The sequence below is a fragment of the Somniosus microcephalus genome, chromosome 4 (assembly GCF_052327205.1).
Source record: "Somniosus microcephalus isolate GS21.2 chromosome 4, FLI_Smic_1.0, whole genome shotgun sequence".
NCBI lineage: Eukaryota > Metazoa > Chordata > Chondrichthyes > Squaliformes > Somniosidae > Somniosus > Somniosus microcephalus.
This window is the reverse complement of record NC_140990.1, coordinates 321,127,390-321,146,087: the sequence shown is the minus strand read 5'-3', so window position 1 is coordinate 321,146,087 and position 18,698 is coordinate 321,127,390. Positions and strand designations below refer to the sequence as shown.

At 48.0% G+C, this 18,698-nt stretch overlaps 1 protein-coding gene across 2 annotated transcripts in view; it reads left to right on the top strand.

Moving 5' to 3' along the window:
- Positions 1 to 18,698, top strand: part of stam2 (signal transducing adaptor molecule (SH3 domain and ITAM motif) 2) — an 82,652-nt gene that overhangs the window by 28,434 nt on the left and 35,520 nt on the right. For both annotated transcript variants that reach the window (XM_085986821.1, XM_085986820.1), the window contains exons 2-5: positions 9,558 to 9,642; positions 10,729 to 10,804; positions 13,074 to 13,178; positions 15,765 to 15,911. In XM_085986821.1, coding sequence (XP_085842947.1) covers positions 9,558 to 9,642; positions 10,729 to 10,804; positions 13,074 to 13,178; positions 15,765 to 15,911 — 413 coding nt within the window. The remainder of the gene's footprint in view (positions 1 to 9,557; positions 9,643 to 10,728; positions 10,805 to 13,073; positions 13,179 to 15,764; positions 15,912 to 18,698) is intronic.

Here is an 18,698-nt window from a genome sequence, read left to right as displayed (position 1 = left end):
GTCCATCGCGTTCCTCCTCATCTGAGCAGATCCTGTGTATTCGCAGGGCTTGTCCATAGGGGATGGCTTCTTTAACGTGGTTAGGGTGGAAGCTGGAGAAGTGAAGCATCGTGAGATTGTCCGTGGGCTTGCGGTAGAGTGAAGTGCTGAGGTGTCCGTCTTTGATGGAGATTCGTGTGTCCAGGAATGAGACCGATTCTGAGGAGTAGTCCATGGTGAGTTTGATGGTGGGATGGAACTTGTTGATGTTATCGTGTAGTCTTTTCAGTGATTCTTCGCCGTGGGTCCATAGGAAGAAAATGTCGTCGATGTATCTGGTGTATAGCGTTGGTTGGAGATCCTGTGCAGCGAAGAAGTCTTGCTCGAACTTGTGCATGAAGATGTTTGCGTATTGGGGTGCGAATTTGGTCCCCATGGCTGTTCCGTGTGTTTGGGTAAAGAACTGGTTGTCGAAGGTGAAGACATTGTGGTCAAGGATGAAGCGGATGAGTTGTAGGATGGCGTCTGGAGATTGGCTGTTGTTGGTGTTGAGTGCCGAGGCTGTCGCAGCGATGCCGTCATCGTGGGGGATACTGGTGTAGAGTGCCGAGACGTCCATCGTGGCGAGGAGTGTTCCTGGTTCAACTGGTCCGTGGGTGCTGAGTTTCTGTAAGAAGTCTGTAGTGTCGCGACAGAAGCTGGGGGTTCCCTGTACGATGGGTTTCAGGATGCCCTCGACATATCCAGAGAGGTTCTCACACAGGGTTCCGTTGCCTGATGCGATAGGACGTCCAGGTGTGTTGGCTTTGTGTATCTTTGGGAGGCAGTAGAAGTCTCCCACGCGGGGAGTACGTGGGATGAGAGCATGTAGGATGCTTTGAAGGTCTGGATCGAAGGTTTTGATCAGTCTGTTGAGTTGGCGGGTGTGTTCTTTGGTCGGATCTGCGGGTAACTGTCTGTAGTGTTCCTGGTTGTCCAGTTGTCGGTATACTTCTTTGCAATAGTCCGTTCTGTTCTGTATGACGATGGCACCTCCTTTGTCTGCTGGTTTGATGACGATGTTGCGGTTGGTCTTGAGAGCGTGGATGGCGTTGCGTTGTGCTCGGGTGACATTCTGGACTGTCTTGTGAGTGCGGCTGATGAATCTGGCGTTGATGCATCTCCTGACAGCTTGAGCATACATGTCAAGCTTAGGGCAGCGACCCTCCGGAGGGGTCCAATTTGACTCTTTCTTCTTCGGTTGCTGCACTGCGGATCCCTCTGTCTGCTGTTCCAGATCATTGATTGTCTCATTGGGTTCGCTGCTGACATCTTGGGATTTGTGGAAGAATTCCCGGAGCCTCATTCTCCTGATGAATTCCTCTGTGTCTGCCGCGAGACCGATGGGGTCCATTTTGGTGGTGGGGCAGAAATTGACCCCTCCGGAGGGTCGCTGCCCTAAGCTTGACATGTATGCTCAAGCTGTCAGGAGATGCATCAACGCCAGATTCATCAGCCGCACTCACAAGACAGTCCAGAATGTCACCCGAGCACAACGCAACGCCATCCACGCTCTCAAGACCAACCGCAACATCGTCATCAAACCAGCAGACAAAGGAGGTGCCATCGTCATACAGAACAGAACGGACTATTGCAAAGAAGTATACCGACAACTGGACAACCAGGAACACTACAGACAGTTACCCGCAGATCCGACCAAAGAACACACCCGCCAACTCAACAGACTGATCAAAACCTTCGATCCAGACCTTCAAAGCATCCTACATGCTCTCATCCCACGTACTCCCCGCGTGGGAGACTTCTACTGCCTCCCAAAGATACACAAAGCCAACACACCTGGACGTCCTATCGCATCAGGCAACGGAACCCTGTGTGAGAACCTCTCTGGATATGTCGAGGGCATCCTGAAACCCATCGTACAGGGAACCCCCAGCTTCTGTCGCGACACTACAGACTTCTTACAGAAACTCAGCACCCACGGACCAGTTGAACCAGGAACACTCCTCGCCACGATGGACGTCTCGGCACTCTACACCAGTATCCCCCACGATGACGGCATCGCTGCGACAGCCTCGGCACTCAACACCAACAACAGCCAATCTCCAGACGCCATCCTACAACTCATCCGCTTCATCCTTGACCACAATGTCTTCACCTTCGACAACCAGTTCTTTACCCAAACACACGGAACAGCCATGGGGACCAAATTCGCACCCCAATACGCAAACATCTTCATGCACAAGTTCGAGCAAGACTTCTTCGCTGCACAGGATCTCCAACCAACGCTATACACCAGATACATCGACGACATTTTCTTCCTATGGACCCACGGCGAAGAATCACTGAAAAGACTACACGATAACATCAACAAGTTCCATCCCACCATCAAACTCACCATGGACTACTCCTCAGAATCGGTCTCATTCCTGGACACACGAATCTCCATCAAAGACGGACACCTCAGCACTTCACTCTACCGCAAGCCCACGGACAATCTCACGATGCTTCACTTCTCCAGCTTCCACCCTAACCACGTTAAAGAAGCCATCCCCTATGGACAAGCCCTGCGAATACACAGGATCTGCTCAGATGAGGAGGAACGCGATGGACACCTACAGACACTGAAAGACGCCCTTGTAAGAACGGGATATGACGCTCGACTCGTCGATCGACAGTTCCGACGGGCCACAGCGAAAAATCGCATAGACCTCCTCAGAAGACAAACACGGGACACAACCAACAGAGTACCCTTCGTCGTCCAGTACTTCCCCGGAGCGGAGAAACTACGCCATGTTCTTCGCAGCCTTCAACATGTCATCGATGATGACGAACACCTCGCTAAGGCCATCCCCACGCCTCCACTACTCGCTTTCAAACAGCCGCCTAACCTCAAACAGACCATCGTTCGCAGCAAATTACCCAGCTTTCAGGAGAACAGCGACCACGACACCACACAACCCTGCCACAGCAACCTCTGCAAGACATGCCAGATCATCAACACAGATACCATCATCACACGTGAGGACACCACCCACCAGGTACATGGTACATACTCATGTGACTCGGCCAACGTTGTCTACCTCATACGTTGCAGGAAAGGATGCCCCGGAGCATGGTACATCGGCGAGACCATGCAGACACTGCGACAACGGATGAACGGACACCGCGCAACAATCACCAGGCAGGAGTGTTCCCTCCCAGTCGGGGAACACTTCAGCAGTCAAGGACATTCAGCCTCCGATCTTCGGGTAAGCATTCTCCAAGGCGGCCTTCGAGACACACGACAACGCAAAATCGTCGAGCAGAAACTGATAGCCAAGTTCCGCACCCATGAGGACGGCCTCAACCGAGATCTTGGGTTCATGTCGCGCTACATGTAACCCCACCTGACGCAGGGTCATCCAGACTCGAGTCGACATTGGCTTCTTCTCTCTACACAGATGCGGCTGGACCTGCTGTGATTTCCAGCCAAAAAAAAAAAAAAATGTTTTTTGTCTGTTTTTTTGTTTTTCACACAGACCCCAGCATCTGCAATATTTGACCCCTTGTGACCCCACCTCATTGTTCTTTGATGTAATGTTTCCCTGACTGACCTGTTTGGACACCATTCACACCTTTGACTGCTGTGATTATCTCTCTGCCGAGGTGTGATAAATGGCAGTTGGAAAGGTTACCTGTAAACATCTGACATGATTCTCTGACTATATAAGCTGTGTCTTTATGCATTTCTCCACTTCACCTGAAGAAGGAGCAGCGCTCCGAAAGCTTGTGATTTCAAATAAAGCTGTTGGACTATAACCTGGTGTTGTGTGACTTCTTACATAATATTGAATGGCGGAGCAGGCTCGAAGGGCCGAATGGGCTACTCCTATTTTTCTATGTTTCTATCTCATTGTGGGAGCTTGCTGTGCACAAATTGGCTGCCACGTTTCTTACATTACAACAGTGGCTACACTTCAAAAAAAAGTACTTCATTGGTTGTTGTGACCCTTTCTTTCTCTCTTTCTTTCTTTCTTTTTCTCTCTTACTCTCCTTTCTCTGCGTCGCTCTCATCTTGTTTTCCCAACTTATACCGTCTTTTGTGTTCAAATTTATATTTATATTTTTCTCCGCAGTGCCTAATTTATATATTTGCTTAAATACTTTGAAAATCCATATGCTTATAGCAGTGTAAAAATTTGTGGTGTATTAATTTGCTTTGTCGATTAGAGTACGAGTGAGTACAGGACTACAGAGCAGCACGATGCTCAGTGTTGTAAATGCGGAATTCTCAACTTCAGTCATATCACTTTTCTCGGGAGGCCCCAAGTGAAGGCGGGGTGCTTGCCCTTCAGGGAGGGGCTAAGATTCATCCTCCCATACTGCTGCATCGCACCTCCCAGGCTGGGAAATTGGTCATCTGATCATCTCGGCTGCGTGTTGCGCATGGGGACCAGGAAAGAGACGTTGAAAGAAAATATTTCAGCAGAATTGCTGCTATTTTCCCCGAGGGTTCTTGTTCTTCCCACTCTGGAATCCAGCCTGCATGAAAGTGGCTGTTAGAGTAAATTATGATGTAGCTAGGTGATTATATGTGGACGCTCAGCTTGAATCAGAACTCCAATATTCAATATTGCTCTCTCTCTAGTTCCACTGTAATGTGCAGACCAGGGATTTAAAAAAAGACTTTGATTTATACAAAATTACCTCGGGATATCCCAAAGCACTTTACAGCCAATGAAGTACTTCTGAAGTGGAGTCACTGTTGTAATGTAGCAAACACGGCAGCCAATTTGCGCACAGCAAGCTCCCACAAACAGCAATGTGATAATGACCAGATAATCTGTTTTTGTTATTTTGATTGAGGGGTAAATACCCTTCGAAATTATGCCATGGGATCTTTTACATCCACCTGAGAGAGCAGACGGGGCCTCGGTTTAACGTCTCATCCCAAAAGACGGCACCTCTGACCATGCAGCACTCCCTCAGTACTACACTGGGAGCGTCAGCCTCGATTTTTGTGCTCAAATCTCTGGAGTGGGATTTAAACCCACAACCCTTTGACTCAGAGGTGAGAGTGCTGCCCACTGAGCCACGGCTGACGGATAGCTGTGTGATGGTTTCACATCGCATTTTAGGAGAGACTGCCATTTAGGAAAATTAAAGCCTGAATATTCTCCTAAGTTTAGAAAGGTTTTCCCTGTAGCCCTCACTGAAGTCTTGTTGAGTGGGCGGGGAGGTGTTGGAGTTTGCTGTATTTTGCCTTCAGCCTTCCTGTTTAGTGGGTACATGAACAGAGAGACCTAGGGGTATATAGGTGCAAAAATTGTTGAAGGTGGCAGGGCAGGTTGAGAAAGTGGTTAAAAAAGCATATGGGACACTGGGCTTCATAAATCGATGCGTAGAGTACAAAAGCAAGGAAGTTATGATGATCCTTCATAAAACACTGGTTCGGCCTCAACTGGAGTATTGTGTCCAATTCTGGTCACCGCACTTTAGGAAGGATGTGAAGGCCTTGGAGAGGGAGCAGAAAACATTTAGGAGAATGATTTCAGGGATGAGGGACTTCAGTTCCGTGGATAGACTGGAGAAGCTGGGGTTGTTCTCCTTGGAGCAGAGAAGGTTGAGAGGAGATTTGATAGAGGTGTTCAAAATCATGAGGGGACAGAGTAGATAGAGAGAAACTGTTCCCATTGGCGGAAGGGTTGCGAACTAGAGGACACAGATTCAAGGTGATTGGCAAAAGAACCAAAGGCGACATGAGGAAAAACTTTTTTACGCAGCGAGGTGTTATGATCTGGGAGTGGGACTAGCTGAAGTGCTCTTGCAGAGAGCCGGCATGGGCTCGATGGACCAAATGGCCTCCTTCGGTGCTGTAACCATTCTATGATTCAATTGGTGGCCTCCACTTCCTGCTTTTGAGCACATTCATTTCAGACTCTTCATGCTTGTTTGTAAATCCCTCCATGCCTTTTTCTCCCTACCTCTGCAACCTTCTGGTCTCAACTCACCCCCTCTACTCTTCAAATCTGGTCAGCTGGCAGTCCCTCCACTGGCGGAGCCTCTCTGAAACTCCCTTCTACATCCCTCCACCTTGCTATATTGCCTACCCATCTTCTAACGCTCTGATGCACCAACATCTTTGTGGCCTTCCCAGAGCCGCACATGCCCACTCGATCCCCTCCTGCACAGGCACGCTGTTTACCGCAGCCGCGCATGCGCAGTACCCAACAGTTGCGGCCTGCACCGTGGGCCAAGCTTTCCTCTGCTCCGTAAGGAGAAGGTCACTGGATGTTGGGGTGGGGGGGACGGGCGGGGAAGAGAGAGAATCAAAAGGGGAGAGAGTGGAGGGAATTGGAGGGGGAGTGAAGAGATTGGGGGAGGAGGAGTGAAGAGAGGGAGTCGGGGAGGGTGAGAGGGGAGAATCGGAAGGAATCAGGGAGGAGAGGGAGCGAGGATAGAAGGGGGGAGAGAGGGGGGGTTGGAGTGAGGTCAGGAACTCTGGGGGTGGGAGGAAAGTTAGGAACTTGTTTGGGGAGGGTGAGAGAAGGTCTTAACCTGGGAGGGTGAGCCCTGTCTGTTCTATGTGAGCTCTGTTCTGTCTGGAGCCTGGCAGTCCAAAGTACTTGATTACTTGGGCAGGCCGGATCTAATTACACATTCCAGATAAACTGCTGGGTGTGTCTTGTCCTCCAAGGGGACCAATCAGAAATCTGGTGTTGGAAGTAAACGCAAGCATCTTTTTGAGCCTCCTCGTTTTACTCAAAGTTCTAGAGTCATATCGGCACAGAAGGAGGCCATTCGGCCCATCGAGTCTGTAGAGCAATCCAGTCAGTCCCATTCCCCCGCTCTATCCCTGTAGCCCTGCAAGTTTATTTCCCTCAAGTGCCTATCCAGTCTCCCCTTGAAAACATTGAGTGTCTCCGCTTCCACCACTTCCGTCGGCAGCGAGTTCCACATCCTCCCCACTCGCTGCGTAAAAAAGTGTTTCCTCACATCCCCCCCCCCCAATATGTCTTGCCCAAAACCTTAAATCTATGTCCCCTAGTCCTTGTACCATCAACTAGTGGGAACAGCCTTTCCCCGTCTAGCCTATCCAAACCCGTCATAATCTTGTACACCTCTATCAAATCACCCCTCAACCTCCTTTGCTCTAATGAAAACAAATCCAGCTTCTCCAACCTGTCCCTGTAGCTAAAATCCCCCATCCCCCGAACCATTCTGGTAAATCTCCTCTGCACCCTCTCAAGGGCCTTCACATCCTTCCTAAAGTGTGGTGACCAGAACTGGACGCAATACTCCAGTTGTGGCCTAACCAGCGCTTTATAAAGGTTCAGCATAACTTCTCTACTTTTGTACTCAATACCTCTGTTTATGAAGCCCAAGATCCCATATGCTTTGCTAACCACTCTCTCTCTCAATATGTCCCGCCACCTTCAGGGACCAATGCACATTAACTCCCAGGTCCATCTGTCCCTGCACACTCTTTTTAAAACTGCCATTAAGCGTATATTGCCTCTCCCGGTTCCTTCTGCCAAAATGCATCACCTCACACTTCTCTGTATTAAATTCCATCTGCCAACTTCTGTTTGGTGTCTGGTGCCCCCTTGTGAAGTGTCTCTGGCTTTGCTGCATTGTTTTTCTGCACAAGGGCAAGTTCTTGTTAATTAGCTTTGCAGCTAAGTTTACAAATTGGGCAACTGGGAATATTTTTACCACGACAGCTGTTGTCTTTGTACGAGGTGGCACAAACAAGTTTTAATGCATGATTCTTTGAGAGTAGAGGACCGGACAACCCGGCGGCAAAGCGGGGGCCATGAAATCGGCTTGGGCTTCTTGCTCCTGATCGAATCATAGAATTTGCGGCACAGAAGGAGGCCGTTTGGCCCATCGTGTCCGTGCCGGCCGACAAAGAGCTATCCAGCCTAATCCCACCTTCCAGCTCTTGGTCCATAGCCCTGTAGGTTCGGGCGCTTCAGGCGCACATCCAAGTACTTTTTAAATGTGATGAGGGTTTCTGCCTCTACCACTCTTTCAGGCAGTGAGTTCCAGACCCCCACCACCCTCTGGGTGAAAAAAGTTCTCCTCAACTCCCCTCTCAACCTCCGACCAATTACTTCAAATCTATGCCTCCTGGTTATTGACCTCTCTGCTAAGGGAAATAGGTCCTTCCTATCTACTCTATCTAGGCCTCTCAATTTTTTTTTTTCATTTATTTGTTCACAGGATGTGGGCATTGCTGGCAAGGCTGGCATTTATTGCCCTTGAGAAGGTTGTAGTGAGTCGCCGCCTTGAACTGTTGCAGCCCTTGTGGTGAAGTTACTTCCACAGTGCTGACTGTCGTAGCGGATTGGTACAACTGAGTGTTTTGCTGGGCCATTTATGAGGGCAGTTAAGAGTCAACCACATTGCTGTGGGTCTGGAGTCACATATAAGGATGGCAGGTTTCCTTCCCTAAGTAGTGAACCAGATGGATTTTTACAACAATCTGGTAGTTTCATGGTCACCATTACTGATACCAGCTTTTTAATTCCAGATTTATTTAATGAACTGAATTTAAATTCCCCAGCTGCTGTGGTGGGATTTGAACTCCCGTCTCCTGGATTATTAGTCCAGGTCTCTGGATTGCTAGTGCAGTAACATAACCACTATGCTACCGTACCCCTGTTCACCTCAATTAGGTCGCCCCTCGGCCTTCTCTGCTCCAAAGAAAACAACGCCAGCCTATCCAATCTTTCCTCCTAACTAAAATTCTCCAGTCCTGGCAACGTCCTCGTAAATCTCCTCTGCACCCCATCTAGTGCAATCACATCTTTCCTGTAATGTGGTGACCAGAACTGCACGCAGTATTCTAGCTGAGGCCTAACTAGTGTTTTATACAGCTCAAGCATAACCTCCCTGCTCTTGTATTCTATGCCTCCGCTAATAAAGGAAAGTGTCCCGTATGCCTTCTTAACCCCCTTCTCTACCTGTCCTGCTACCTTTAGGGATCTGTGGACATGCACTCCAAGGTCTCTCTGTTCCTCTACACTTCTCAGTATCCGACCATTTATTGTGTATTCCCTTGCCTTGTTAGCCCTCCCCAAATGCAATTGCTATTCAATGACCTGGACATTAGGCGAGACTGTGCTTGGATGTGATGCCTTTGTGGTTGAATAGCCTCACTTGGGCAAGGTGCTAATGGGCTATCAGTAGCCATAGAACCTCACCCAGCATAAGCCGACAGCATCAGGAGAGGAGGCGAGTTGTTGGGGGCAAAGGTCCACAGCACAGCACTCTTTAATAGTGAATTGACAGGTTCAATCAGTGGCCATGGGCATGGTTTGTATGGGAACTGTCGCTCTGGTGCCGTGGAGAATGCTTGCGGCCTGCAGGCACGTTGTTGGAACAGCGGTAGATTGACACTTCACCCTACATTTGTCCTATGTTGTCCAGATTCAAAAAAAAGTGCACAATTCCCCACCAGTGACACACCACACTTTCTGCACAAAAATTAATAGTGATTGCCTATTAAACTCTGAACTGTTCTAGACCAGTTGGGTCGAATGGCCTGTTTCTGTGCTGTGCGCTCGATGTAACCCGTCTCTATTTTTCTTCAGAAAAAGCCACGAATGAGCACAACACCAGTGAAGACTGGACTCTCATCATGGATATCTGCGATCATATTGGGACTACACCAAATGGGTAGGGATGGAAACTGTATTTTAACTTATTTTCTCTTCTCTTTCTCCACCCCCCCCCCCCCCCCATTCAACTTGCAGTATTTCCCCTTTTTAAATAATTTTTTTGAAGCACACCCCCCTTTAGAAGTTTTCTCTGGCTCTGAGGGATTCAGCAAGTGAGTAATCGAGCCCTACAGACCACAGGAGTGGGCCAGGTTTAATCCCTGGCCTGTGCTGAGTTGCCTGATTATAGCCAAAGTGGCAATAGGCTCGCTGCAGGATGAAGGGTCCCAGACCTGAAACGTTGACTCTCTTTCTCTCTCCACGGATGCTGCCTGACCTGCTGAGTGTTTCCAGCGTTTTCTGTTATTTCAGATTTCTAGCATCCGCAGTATTTTGCTATTGTTATAGGCTCGCTGCAATTCGCTTTGGTGCCCTGATTCCTTCAACAGTTGGGTTGTGTCTGGCGGATGACCGTTTGAGCGCTCAAACACACAGGCTATGGAGCCACACTTCATTACCACAACGATTTCTGAGTGGGCTGTCCGTGCTGGCAACCAATGTTCCCGTTAAGCCGCGCAGCAGTCTGGAGGTCCCACACGGGCCACCAACAGCTTTATAATTGAAATAACTGCGCGTGCGCGAGAAATTGAATTGGCCGCGCAGCCCGTGAAAGGGGCCGTGCACCCAAAAAAAATTAGCGGGAACATTGCTGCCGACTGTCCAAAAATGATAATTACATACTTTCTTGCCTTTTACTTGATTTATCGTGTGTGTGTGTAATTCTGCTGAAGTGTATTCGCTTGTAACTAAATTGTAGGTGTGTGCCCATTGAAGACAACGAGGGGAAATTGCTTTGCATTCTTGTAGTTGAGCTCGCCGGTCAGACTGGCATTCTTAAAGTCTAATTGTGATTTTAAGTAAACGCAGTTTAAAGGTCACTCGGTTTAATTATTGATTGGCCAGGGAATGCTGGAGACTGGAATCTGCCTGTTGGATTGTAGCTTTTATTATTTTTAATATCTATTTTGCATACATCATTTTGTGTCACGATTAGTTTTATTTTGTATTTTATCGTAAGTAATTTTGTCCATTCCTTTAACTTTAGGGCAAAAGATTGTCTGAAGGCCATTATGAAGAGAGTAAATCACAAAAATCCTCACGTGGCGATGAAGGCGATAACGGTGAGTGGGACCAGTTCGGCGCCAGCCCTTTCATTCCTTTCCTCCTACAGTTTTTAAGATGAAACTTTACCTTCCACCTCTTCTCAAAACTCATAGAAAGTTACAGCACGGAAGGAGGCCATTTCGGCCCATCGTGTCCGTGCCGGCCAACGAAGAGCTCTCCAGCCTAATCCCGCTTCCCAGCTCTTGGTCCGTAGCCCTGCAGGTTAGAGCATCCCAAGTGCACATCCAAGCACTTTTTAAATGTGGTTAGGGTTCCTGCCTCTACCACCCTTTCAGGCAGTGAGTTCCAGACCCCCACAACCCTCTGGGTGAAGACATTTCCCCTCAAATCCCCTCTAAACCTTCCACCAATTACTTTAAATCTGTGCTCCCTGGTTTTTGACCCCTCTGCTAAGGGAAATAGGTCCTTTCTATCCACTTTATCTAGGCCACTCATAATTTTATACACCTCAATAAGGTCTCCCTTCAGCCTCCTCTGTTCCAAGGAAAACAAACCCAGCCTATCCAGTCTTTCCTCATAGCTAAGATTCTCTACTCCCAGCAACATCCTTGTAAATCTCCTCTGTACCCTCTCTAGTGCAATCACATCTTTCCTGTAATGTGGTGACCAGAACTGCACGCAGTACTCTAGCTGAGGCCTAACTAGTGTTTTATACAGTTGAAGCATAACCCCCTGCTCTTGTATTCTATGCCACGGCTAATAAAGGCAAGCATTCCGAATGCCTTCTTAACCACCTTATCTACCTGGCCTGCTACCTTCAGGGATCTGTGGACATGCACTCCAAGGTCCCTTTGTTCCTCTACACTACTCAGTGTCCTACCATTTAATGTGTATTCCCTTTCCTTGTTAGCCCTCCCCAAATGCATTACCTCACACTTCTCCCGATTGAATTCCATTTGCCACTGTTCTGCCCACCTGACCAATTTATTGATATCTTCCTGCAGTCCACAGCTTCCTTCTTCAGTATCAACCACACAGCTGATTTTAGTATCATCTGCAAACTTCTTAATCATACCCCCTATATTCAAGTCAAGATCGTTGATATTTCCCACAAAAAGCAAGGGACCTAGTACTGAGCCCTGCGGAACCCCACTGGAAACAGCCTTCCAGTCACACAAACACCCGTCAACCATTACCCTCTGCTTCCTGTCTCCGAGCCAGTTTTGAATCCAACTTGACAATTTGCCCTGGATCCCGTGGGCTTTTAACTTCGTGACCAGTCTGCATGTGGAACCTTATCAAAAGTCTTGCTAAAGTCCATATACACGACATCCATCGCACTCACGGCTGAGTGGTGAATTGTGACCGGTTTTGTGGCACTTGGCCGCAGAGACCGTGAATATCCCTGCTTCCTGAGATTGTACTCTTTTTGAGGCTGGGCTGGGAATCATAATTGGCCTCCATGTATGTCCGGCTTGGGAGGAGGCAAATTCTTCGAGATTCTGGGAGATTCTTCTGGGAGCATGCGTGCGAGGGCATTCAGTGCCGCTGGACACTGCCTAATGCCACAATGAAGCTGAGTTTGTTAATGGTGCAGTGATGGTTTAGTTTGTTAATGGTGCGGTGATGGTTTAGTTTGTAAATGGTGCAGTGATGGTTTAGTTTGTTAATGGTGCGGTGATGGTTTAGTTTGTTAATGGTGCAGTGATGGTTTAGTTTGTTAATGGTGCAGTGATGGTTTAGTTTGTAAATGATGCAGTGATGGTTTAGTTGTCGAGGGCATGCCTGAATTAACGAGCGTCCTCCGATCAGCTCCATTTCAGCTGGCTAGCTCAGTAACTCTGAGGCAACTTACACTACTGGTATCACACCAGCACTCATTGCTTTCTACAGAAATATTCCCCCCCAAAAAATCAACACCTCACTTTTTTTAAAGAAAAAAAATTGAAAAGATGTGAATCGCAGTCACCTTCAACCACGTCATTGCGATTCCCACTTTGCGGACACCCCAGTTTGTGAAAGAGAGATTCGTTGTTGGTATTTGGAATGGAGAGTTGCCAAGGGAACGCTCATATTTCTGATACAGCTTTGCTTGTTAAGTGTCTCAAGGTCAGCAATTTCTAGCGTGATATGACAGCAGCTTAACGACCTGTGTAATGCTGTGGCTACATTTAAATCTTTTTCAAAGGTCCAATTAGTCAACACTTATTGATTTGTTGTACTTCTAATGCTTTTATTTAAACCCTGTTCCAGATATTCACGGTGTGCTGATGATCTCCTGATAATTGAAGTAAAAATAACACTCTCCTCTCTATCATTTTACAGTTACTAGGTGCCTGTGTCTCGAACTGTGGGAGGATTTTCCACCTAGAAATATGTTCTCGTGACTTCACAAGTGAAGTTGGAAGTTTATTAAGTGTATATAATAAGGTACAGTAAACCCACCTTTCCAGTAATCTCTGAACGATTGACTCAGATGAGATTGTAATGTTAGTGATGCTGTTTCTTTCCCGGTCCCTGCACAATGAATCAAGCTGTCATCTACAGTTAAGCATGAACAATCTGAAAATGTAACAATTATAATGAGTTTTGAAAACTCGGGCCGTAGTAATGGTGCATCTACATCGTACGCCAATGTTCCCTGTAATTTCTTTTGGCCTGTGTGGTCCCTTTAAGGGGCTGTGCAGGCCATTCAAAATATGGTGTAAGCGCGGTTTTTACAATGAAAAGCCGGCTGCGCGGGTTCCCTGGCACGCTGCACAGCGTCCAGGGAACATTGATTATAGCGCAGAATTTCAAGGAAGTTATGGCGTGAGCAATCTATACTCGGTTTTACACCAGGCCAAAGTTTCCTGGGCAATTTGAGCCACTCTACCGCGACCCTCCCCGAAACAGATAAACGTTTATATTATAATAGCTCCGCACCCACCTATTCAAACAGCGGCAGTCAGGGTTTTCCTTGATTTGCGCTAGTTTTCTGGCCGCTTACAGGCACGCTGCTGAAGAAAGGCAGGCACACACACCTGGCTCTGTCAGAATTACAGTAATCTGGTACTTTTGACACTCTCACAAAAGAACTCACTGGTAACGAGCTGAATCCTAGGGCCAAATTCCTTCCCGTCATAGCCATGCCCGCTGCTGCATAATAGCATACTAAGCCACGAGTTAATTTCTAGAGCGATAGAATTGAAAAGCAGAGAAGTTATGCTAAACTTGTGTGCAGTTCTGATCTCCATATTACAAAGAGGATATAGAGGCACTGGAGACGGTGCAACAAAAGATTTACAAGGATGATACCAGAACTGAGAAGTTTTAATTATCTGGAAAGATTGAACAAGCTGAGGCTTTTTTCTCTAGTAAAGAGAAGGCTGAGGGATCACATGAAAGAGGCCTTTAAGATTATGAAAGGGTTCGTTGGGGTAGACGTAGAGAAGATGTTTCCACTTGTGGGGGAGACCAGAACTAGGGACCATAAATATAAGATAATCACCAATAAATCCAATGAGGAATTCAGGAGAAACTTCTTTACCCAGAGAGCGGTGAGAATGTGGAAACCGCTACCACGGAGTGGTTGCAGCGAATAACAGATGCATTTAAGGGGAAGCCAGATAAACACGAGAGAGAAAGGAATAGAAGGTTATGCGAATGGGGTGGGAGGAGGCTCGTGTAATGTATTAAAGCAAGCCTCGAACCAGTTAGGCTGTGTGGCCTTTTTCTGTGCTGTACATGTTATAATTCTAATTGGAAATGCAGGAACATATGGAGGAGGTTATTGCCGGTGAGATCAGCGCGCTGCACGGTGTATCTCGCCAGTGCAGAAAGATCTGGAGGTTCTGTTTGAAATTCTTTTGTTGTTTTGCCCATTGTTTTCCCTAACGAAGGTTCTAACTCTTCCTAGGGCATTGTTCCGACTGGCCATTCTTCATGTGAGAGTCCAACCAGCAAGGGTGGTGCAGCTAAGCCCAATCTTGTCCTTACTTGATATGCAGGGTCATTGAAGAATGATTAGGAGTGCTAAGCGTGGCTGAGGCCAGGCCAGCAACTAGGCACTATATCAATTCCTCGCTAAGATCAGCTAACTCGACATGGACCAGGGTTTGAGCATGCAACATCCTACTCTGTACGGTTTATTGCTGCACCGAGAGGCAGTCTGTGCTCACCAGGGTACTGAGCAAGTTATCAATGAAAATTTTGACTGTGGCATCTAATTGCTGGTTGTCATATTAATGAAAAAAGATGTGCATTTATATAGCGTTTTATCTCTCGTGTCTCAGGAATGCCTTGCACGTACAATGAATTACATTGAAGCGCAGTGACTGTTTATGAAGGATATACTTGCCTTAGAGGCGGTGCAACAAAGGTTCACTAGATTGATCCCTGGGATAAGAAGGTTGGCCTATGAGGAGAGATTGAGTAGATTGGGCCGACACTCTCTGGAGTTTAGAAGAATGAGAGGTGATCTCATTGAAACATAATATTCTGAGGGGGATTGACAGGGTAGATGCTGAGAGGGGGCATAGGATAAGGGGTCGGCCATTTAAGACTGAGTTGAGGAATTTGTTCACTCAGAGGGTGGTAAATCTTTAATTCTCTACCCCAAAGGGCTGTGGATGCTGAATCGTTGAGTATATTCAAGGCTGAGATATAGATTTTTGGACTCTAGGGGAATCAAAGGATATGGAGATCTGGTGGGAAAGTGGAGTTGAGGTCGAAGTTCGGCCATGATCTTACTGAATGGCGGAGCAGGCTCGAGGGGTCGTATGGCCTACTCCTGCTCCTAATTCTTATGTGGGCAAATGATAGCAGCCCTTTGTGCACAACAAGATCCCACAAATGGTAATGAAGTGAATCCGTTTATGGCGGTGTTGGTTATGGGGGGGAATATTGACCTAAAGGGAGGGAAATGTTGGCCAAGAAACTCTGGGAGCTCTTGGAAGAGTTGCTGATATAGCTTTGGTGCTTTTTTTTATGTTAACCGCTCAGTATAATGAGCTGCACCTTACTGTTTGTATGCAGGCTCATCCGAAAGTGTGTGAGAAGCTGAAGGCATTAATGGTGGAATGGGTGGAGGAGTTTCACAAGGATCCCCAGCTCAGTCTTATTGCTGCTACCATCAAAGCACTTAAAGAAGATGGTGTCTCCTTTCCTTCAGCTAGCTGTCAGGTATATATTTTTTTTAAACGTTCATTCTCGGGATGTGGGCGTAGCTAGAAACGCCAGCATTTATTGCCCATCCCCAGTTGCCCTTAAGAAAGCGGTAGTGAGCTACTGCCTCCTTGAACCGCTGCAGTCCGTGTGGTGAAGGTACTCCCACAGTGTTGTTACGGAGTTCCAGGCTTTTGACTGTTCCTTATGAAGGAACAGTGACATATGTCGGGATGGTGTGTGACATGCACCTGCTGCCTTCGTCATTCCAGGCAGTGGAGGTCGTGGCTTTGGGAGGTGCTGTACTGCAGCAACTTTATTCGAAAAGAGAAAAATATGTTGTGCTCCCCTCTAAGCATCCTAAATGTTAGAATGTACACTTACTGCTGTCTCCCAACCAATCGCCCTTCATAGTGATGTTTAACTACTACAACTTGCATTTATATAGCGCCTTTAATGTAGTTAAACGTCCCACAGGAGTGTTATCAAGCAAAATTTGATACCGCACCACATAGGGAGATATTGGGACATGTGACCCTTGGTCAAGCTTGGAGCGGGAAGAGAAGCCGTTGCAGGTGATTCTCTGGCTACGACTGGATAGATAAGCATGGAACCAGGCGGGGGCAGTCCCACCCAGCTGGGCGACGGAGGAGAGGCGTTGGAGGAGAACGGTGTGGTCAACCGATGCTATTGAAGCAGCACTGGAGAATTGTGCGGAGCCTTTGGGCTGCACTTGCCCGTCTCCTGCCAGTTAGCCAAGAGGGTCGTCGGTGATGGGGGCGACTCAGGAGCATCCAGACCTTGCTGGGCTGCAGGACAAACTTTTTTTAACTTTTTATTCATTGATGGGATGTGGGTGTCGCTGGCTGGCTAGGCCTGCATTTAGTGCCCATCCCTAATTGCCCTTGAGAAGATGGTGGTGAGCCGCCTTCTTGAACCGCTGCTGTCCATATGGTGTAGGTACACCCACAATGCTGTTGGGAAGGGAGTTCCAGGATTTTGGCCCAACGACAGTGAAGGAATGGCGATACAGGTCCAAGTCAGGATGGTGTGTGGCTTGGAGGGGAACTTGTAGATGGTGCTGCCCTTGTCTTAAGTGGTAGAGGTCGCGGGTTTGGAAGGAGCTTTGGCGAGTTGCTGCAGTGCATCTTGTAGATGGTGTACACTGCAGCCACAGTGCGCCGGTGGTGGAGGGAGTGAATGTTGAAGGTGGTGGATGGAGTGCCAATCAAGCGGGCTGCTTTATCCTGAATGGTGTCGAGCTTCTTGAGTGTTGTTGGAGCTGCACTCATCCAGGCAAGTGGAGAGTATTCCATCACACTCCTGACTTGTGCCTTGTAGATGGTGGAAAGGCTTTGGGGAGTCAGGAGGTGAGACATTCGCCGCAGAATTCCCAGCCTCTGGCCTGCTCTTGTAGCCACAGTATTTATATGGCTGGCCCAGTTCAGTTTCTGATCAATGGTAACCCCCAGGATGTTGATAGCGGGGGATTCAGCGATGGTAATGCCATTGAATGTCAAGGGGAGATGGTTAGAGTCTTGCTTGTTGGAGATGGTCATTGCCTGGCACTTGTGTGGTGCGAATGTTACTTGCCACTTGTCAGCCCAAGTCTGAATGTTGTCCAGGTCTTGCTGCATATGGACACGGACTGCGTCAGTATCTGACGAGTCTCGAATGGTGCTGAACAGTGTGCGAACATCCCCACTTCTGACCTTATGATGGAGGGAAGGTCATTGATGAAACAGCTGAAGGGGGTTGGGCCTAGGACACTGCCCTGAGGAACTCCTGCAGTGATGCCATGTGATTGAGATGAATGACCTCCAACAACCACAGCCAACTTCCTTTGTGCTAGGTATGATTCCAACCAATGGAGAGTTTTCCCATTGACTTCAGTTTTGCTAGGGCTCCTTGATGCCACACTCGACCAAATGCTGCCTTGATGTCAAGGGCAGTCACTCTCACCTCACCTCTGGAATTCAGCTCCTTTGTCCATGTTTGGACCAAGGCTGTAATGAGGTCAGGAGCTGAGTGGCCCTGGCGGAACCCAAACTGGGCGTCAGTTAGCAGGTTATTGCTGAGTAAGTGCCGCTTGATAGCACTGTCGATGACACCTTCCATCACTTTGCTGATGATTGAGAGTAGACTGATGGGACGGTAATTGGCCGGGTCGGATTTGTCCTGCTTTTTGTAGACCGGACATACTTGGGCAATTTTCCACATTGCCGGGTAGATGCCAGTGTTGTAGCTGTACTGGAACAGCTTGGCTAGGGGCGCAGCTAGTTCTGGAGCAAAAGTCTTCAGTACTATTGTCGGAATATTGTCAGGGCAGTATCCAGTGTCTTCAGCCGTTTCTTGACATCACGTGGAGTGAATTGAATGGGCTGGAGACCTCGGGAGGAGGCCGAGATGGATCATCCACTTGGCACTTCTGGCTGAAGATAGTTGCAAATGCTTCAGCCTTGTCTTTTGCACTCACGTGCTGGGCTCCACCATCATTGAGGATGAGGATATTTTTAGAGCCTCCTCCTCCTGTTAACTGTTTAATTGTCCACCACCACTCACGACTGGATGTGGCAGGACTGCAGAGCTTTGATTTAATCCGATGGTTGTGAGATCGCTTAGCTCTGTCTATCGCATGTTGCTTCCGTTGTTTGGCATGCAAGTAGTCCTGTGTTGTAGCCTCACCAGGTTGACACCTCATTTTTCGGTATGCCTGGTGCTGTTCCCGGCATGCTCTCCTGCACTCTTCGTTAAACCAGGGTTGATCTCCCGGCTTGATGGTAATGGTAGAGTGAGGGATATGCC